Raw genomic sequence first — 5,708 nt, forward strand, 5'->3', positions numbered from 1 at the left:
ATGAATTGTATAATTTTTTACTGTCTTTATCACAGCTTCTCTAGAATTAAATTCCATTCAAATGACAAACTCACTATCTGTGACCACAGTTGGATCTGCAATAACACCGCAAAACATATTTACACAGTGCAAAATATTAATCAACAAATTTAACATGTAACTTACTAATTAAAATATCATGCTCACAACTACACACCTGCATTCGCATACTCTGGAAACTCTGGTTCATTCATTGCATCGAGATCCAAAGCACACATGAAAGATGGCTCTCTGAATTGATGCTCACTTGCTAGTAGCCACATCCTCCACATCTGACTCAATGGTGCATTCTGTTTATTCCTCATCTGCATTGATCAACAAAATTGTAATTGCCTTCATATTCCTCTTTGCTTTTACTGTTATAACTTTGCCAGTCAAAATCCAGATGAGGTTCTTCAATAGTATTAGGTAACTGTTCGAACTCCACAAACAGCTCAATGACTGACATTTGTGATTAAGCTTCATATTAGATTGAGAACATCTCTTATAAACTTACGTCATTTATGATATACATCACTTGAAATTTGACGAATCCATCGAATACTAATATAGGTCGTCTATATAAAATGCTTGTCACCCTTTTTGGCACATGAGACTCTATATTTTGACAAATATAACTCTTAAACTCCTCAAAAAAAAACTATAAAAAAAAGAACACATGTATATAGATTATTATGCATAAATATCACATCTTCAGGTGTTTTTGATAAAATTTAACCATTATAATAAATTTTTAATTAATATTACTATTTATTTTGGATTAAAAATTAAAATTATTTTTTAATAAATAAAACAAATAATTTAAATATTATAATAATAAAAAGGAATAAAATAACTGAGATGAATGATAAAAGAAATAAACAACCACACATAATGAACCAAGAAAAAAGAAACAAAAGAATGAATAGAAAAGTAGAAGCAATAAGAGAAAAAATGGACACTTGCAGGAGATGAAAACTATATATACACAGAAAACCAAAAAAAAGAGAAGCAAAAAGAAGAACAAAAGAGTAGAAGCAATAGATGAAAATATAAACACTTGTAGGAGATTACATTTACGAATACTCTTTATACATAGAAAAAATACACAAATTGTTATTATCATTTATAAGTTTAAAAAAATTTTCAAATTGTGAAAAAAAAAATTTGGCATTATCAATTTTATTTGTCACATATTACAAGTAAATCGTGACTTTTATTTTCTTTGAGAAAAAATTTTATTATTTTTTTCATATCGATAGTCCCATTTTATATATTTTTTGTTGCTTACTCAAATCGCCACTCGCGATTTATTTTAAATCTATTCAATTCCATATCAATAAATTACAACAAATTTATATAATATTTTCTGTAATACGTGAAAAGTTTTACAACAACAAAAAAAATTAGCCTAGCAAAACCCTATCTTTAATAATGAGATTCAGGAAGCTTATCCATTTCTAAGGTCATAATAAAGATTAGTGTCTAGCTACTTGGCTAGTAGTAACTCTAGTCTAGATTTAAGTTTCATTATGATAGTAATAAATTGTGCTCCTGTAAAGCGACACAGCCAACCTAGCCCCTATATCTGTATACTTTGCACATCTTCCTGATTCATTATTTACTACTCCATTAAAATACCCCCCGCCCCTCTTCTCTTTCTCTCTCTCTCTCTCATTCAATCCCCCAATCAACCGACCCATCACTACTGCATTTATCTAAACAAATAAATATGCAGACATATATTTATGAACGAAGAGTATTTGAACGGTCTTAATAACTTTATGAACCTATACTTGATCATGAATTATCTTTTTCTTTTCGGTTGCCAAAGCTACTTATAAGAAAAATAGACATATACTAACCACACCAAGTCTTGCACTATTATTCAAGAGTTAATTGATATGTCAAAGAAACTTAATACATATTATAAATAATTAAAAGGTAATTGTTATGAAAGTATAAAAGAATAAAAATAAATAATTTAAAAATTTAAAATTTAAAATTTATTATAAAAAATAAATTAAAGATAATTTAGATACTAACTCATAAACACAGTAAAATTGATGTAATTAAAATATATCACACAACCAAAATGCTAAGTTTAAATTTATTTCTACTATTGCGAATGCTTTTTAAGACATACAATCTGTAATTATTTTGAAAATATTTAGTGTTTGAACTTTGAAGACATATTTTAACTTTAGTGACGTTCATAGTATTAAATTCAAATTCACTTAACCTTTTAGTTCGTCAAAAAATTAATTACTTGTATATAGAGATGGGATTGTGAACCAAAAATAAAACATACAGAAAAATGCAATAATTAAAGAGTAGACTCCCAATCCCTGTCCATAATGATAACAATAAATAATAATGGAAACTTATCATAATTGTTACTAAAATAATACTAGTACTGCCACCCAAATGAATCATTAGAAGTCAGGACATTATTAAAATACAAAATATTTAGAAAACAATAAAAATCAATTTAAATTAATTAAAAATTATTTTATTTTATTTTATATTTAATTATTTTTAAAAATAAATATTTAATATTACATATAATAAATATATAATTTTAAATATTATATACATAAAATTTTAAATATCAAATTAAATAAGATAATTTAAAAATATTATTTTCGTAACATTATTCATTAAAAATATTAGTAAAATGTAAACACCCAGTGGGTCAACCTAACCTAACCTCTGCATTGTCGACTCTCCATATGCTTGTGTCCCTCTCTAGTCTCTCCCTTCATTTGGGTCAACTTTATGATTTATGAATTATGAATCTTCACTCCCACCTTCTCTCTCTCTCCTTTATAGTTTATATACACACATCACCCTCAAACAACAACGTTAAAAAACTCACTCTCATCATTCACAAACACAAACAGAACAAAACATTAACAGCATTAAGGTTCCATAATTGTTCGTTCATTCAATATGATGGTAGAGGACACGTTCTTGTTCCCGCCTGATACAGATCTTGATCTTAGTTTTACAAGCACCACCACTGACCGTACCTTCACCACCGCCTCCTCCTCCGCCCGCACCTCCCTAACACGCACCAGCAGTCTCACCCTCAGCTTCAGCTTCAACGACCGTCTCTCCGCGGCATCCGCCTCCGCTACAACCTCATCTGCCACCGTCCTCCGCCGTCCCCACCGCAGCTCCGACCCACACTGGTCCGCAATCCGCGCTGCTACCGCCCTCTCCTCCGACGGCCGCCTCCACCTCCGACATCTCAAGATCCTCGGCCATCTCGGCACCGGAAACCTTGGCCGCGTCTTCCTCTGCCGCCTCCGTGACGATCACCATGGCGGCGCCACCTTCGCCCTCAAGGTCGTTGACAAAGACCTCCTAAACGCCAAGAAACTCTCCCACGTAGAAACCGAGGCAGAAATCCTCCACGCGCTAGACCACCCTTTCCTTCCCACGCTCTACGCGCGCATCGATGCTTCTCACTACACTTGCCTCCTCATCGACTATTGCCCCAATGGAGACCTCCATTCCCTCCTCCGCAAACAGCCCGGCAACCGGCTCTCTATCCGGGCGGTCCGATTCTTCGCAGCGGAGGTTCTCGTCGCGCTCGAGTACCTCCATGCGCTAGGAATAGTTTACAGAGATCTCAAACCAGAGAACGTTCTGTTACGCGAGGACGGTCACGTCATGCTCTCGGATTTCGATCTCTGCTTTAAAGCTGACGTGGCACCTGTTTTCGAGCGTAGGTCACATTCCCCGAGACTAACAACAAACTCAAGAAACCGTTGTTTCTGTTATAACAACATTAGCAACAAATCTCGATTTACGGAGCACGTGGTGGCGGAGTTTGTTGCGGAACCAACAACGGCGTTTTCACGATCGTGTGTTGGGACCCACGAGTATCTCGCTCCAGAGCTTGTTTCTGGTAACGGTCATGGTAACGGCGTGGATTGGTGGGCTTTTGGGATTTTCATCTATGAACTTTTGTATGGTACGACGCCGTTTAAGGGGTATAGTAAAGAGAGTACGCTGCGCAATATAGCATCCAGCAGGGACGTGAGATTTTACATTAATGAGAGAGAGGAATTGGAGGAAGGGATAAGTGAAGCTAGGGATTTGATTGAGAAGCTTTTGGTGAAGGATCCGAGGAGGAGGCTAGGGTGCGCCAGAGGTGCAACGGATATTAAACGGCACCCGTTTTTTGATGGGATAAAGTGGCCGTTGATTCGGACGTACAAGGCACCGGAGGTGAGGGGGTTGGTGAAGAGGAGTAGGTCATTGCAGCACGTGACTAGTCACGTGACACATGGTAGAAGGAGAAAGTGGTGGTGGAAAGCGCTTGAGTATGTGATGAGGAAGAAGGGGAACAAATATAATTCGATCACAAACTATAGTAATGGGAATTATTATCATTTTGTTAATTCTCATAAAGTTAGGTAAATCAATGCGCAATGCAAAGCTCAGATGGGATTTATAGTTTTGATTTTTGAATGTAGTGTGAGTTTGTAAGCATTGGAAGATAGGATAGTGTTGTAAGTTGTAACTTGTAACCATAATTTTGGGTGTGTAGTATTTTACGACATAAGTTTGACTGTTGTATATGAATCACAGTGACGACACACAGAACGTTCATGATGATTATTTATCCTTGACTAAATTTTACATCTTTTGTAATGTTTTCATTTATTTTAGTTCCTCCAAAATATTGTGGTAAAATACACAATAATTAAAATAATTTGAATCAGTTGAATAATGGACTAACTCATTCAATTAGATAAACATTAGGGATTCGAATTTACCTTGTTTATAACTAGAGATACTGTGAGAAATAAAATAAAAAACAATAATTCAATAATTAGTATTAGCTGATTAAGTCATTTTTCAATTCAGCAACAAAGAAAGGAAGAAGGGACTAGTATTCCCGATGAATCCAATAAAGTGCCTGTTCACAGTGTTTTACAGATTGAAATTTGGGCTATCTGAAGAGAGTTGCTCATGGCTATGGAGATGGGATGCAAGTTTGTAATTCGGAAAAACTGACTCTTTGTGAAGTTTTCAACCTTATCACTAGTAGGAGATTATTGAAGGAACATCCCGAGAAAATCTATTACTTAAATAAATAGACTTTCTTCTAATGTTATATAAAAACTTGGACGAAATTGTTTGCCGATGCATTCATATTCATCTTCATGGACAGAGTAGGGTAGAGATTTGTTACCGGTAATTATTAATTGAGTGGCTAAAATCGACTTGTTGACTCATAATCAAGTATATAAGAAGGTATGTGATGTATGTGTGCATTGCATATCTGAATAACTTTATCTAATAAATTACAACCTTAATGTTAATTTATTAATATATATATATGATGTATTTTACTGATCTCTACTGAAATTATATTCCGATTCTCACTTCTAATACTTTCTGTATGTGTTGTGTAATTTCTTTATTGAAATTGTACTATGCTAGTGATATCATATTGTAAGTTTAATTTTGTTGACCTCACTAAGAGTTTGATTCCTCACTCTTGTATTAATGTGGAACACTTTATGGCGAATCGTATAACAGATAACTGGATGTTCGACCGCCAAAAATCAGTCATTGGTATCAGTCCTGGAACCAAAAAATATAACTTTTTCTTGTTGTAAAAGTTATATAAATAAAAAAAAAGAAAAAGTTATAATTTTGAGAACAAGTTA

The 5,708-nt window shown here is 34.2% G+C and overlaps 1 protein-coding gene across 1 annotated transcript; it reads left to right on the plus strand.

Annotated features, from left to right (window-relative positions):
- The first annotated feature begins 2,735 nt into the window (after nucleotides 1–2,735).
- LOC112703429 (serine/threonine-protein kinase WAG1-like) lies at nucleotides 2,736–4,650 on the plus strand. Its single transcript, XM_025754872.3, has one exon. It carries the CDS (start codon nucleotides 2,971–2,973, stop codon nucleotides 4,447–4,449), a length of 1,479 nt encoding a protein of 492 aa, XP_025610657.1. The 5' UTR covers nucleotides 2,736–2,970; the 3' UTR covers nucleotides 4,450–4,650.
- The last annotated feature ends 1,058 nt before the right edge of the window (nucleotides 4,651–5,708 follow it).

This window comes from Arachis hypogaea, chromosome 7 (assembly GCF_003086295.3).
Source record: "Arachis hypogaea cultivar Tifrunner chromosome 7, arahy.Tifrunner.gnm2.J5K5, whole genome shotgun sequence".
Classification (NCBI taxonomy): Eukaryota; Viridiplantae; Streptophyta; class Magnoliopsida; order Fabales; family Fabaceae; genus Arachis; species Arachis hypogaea.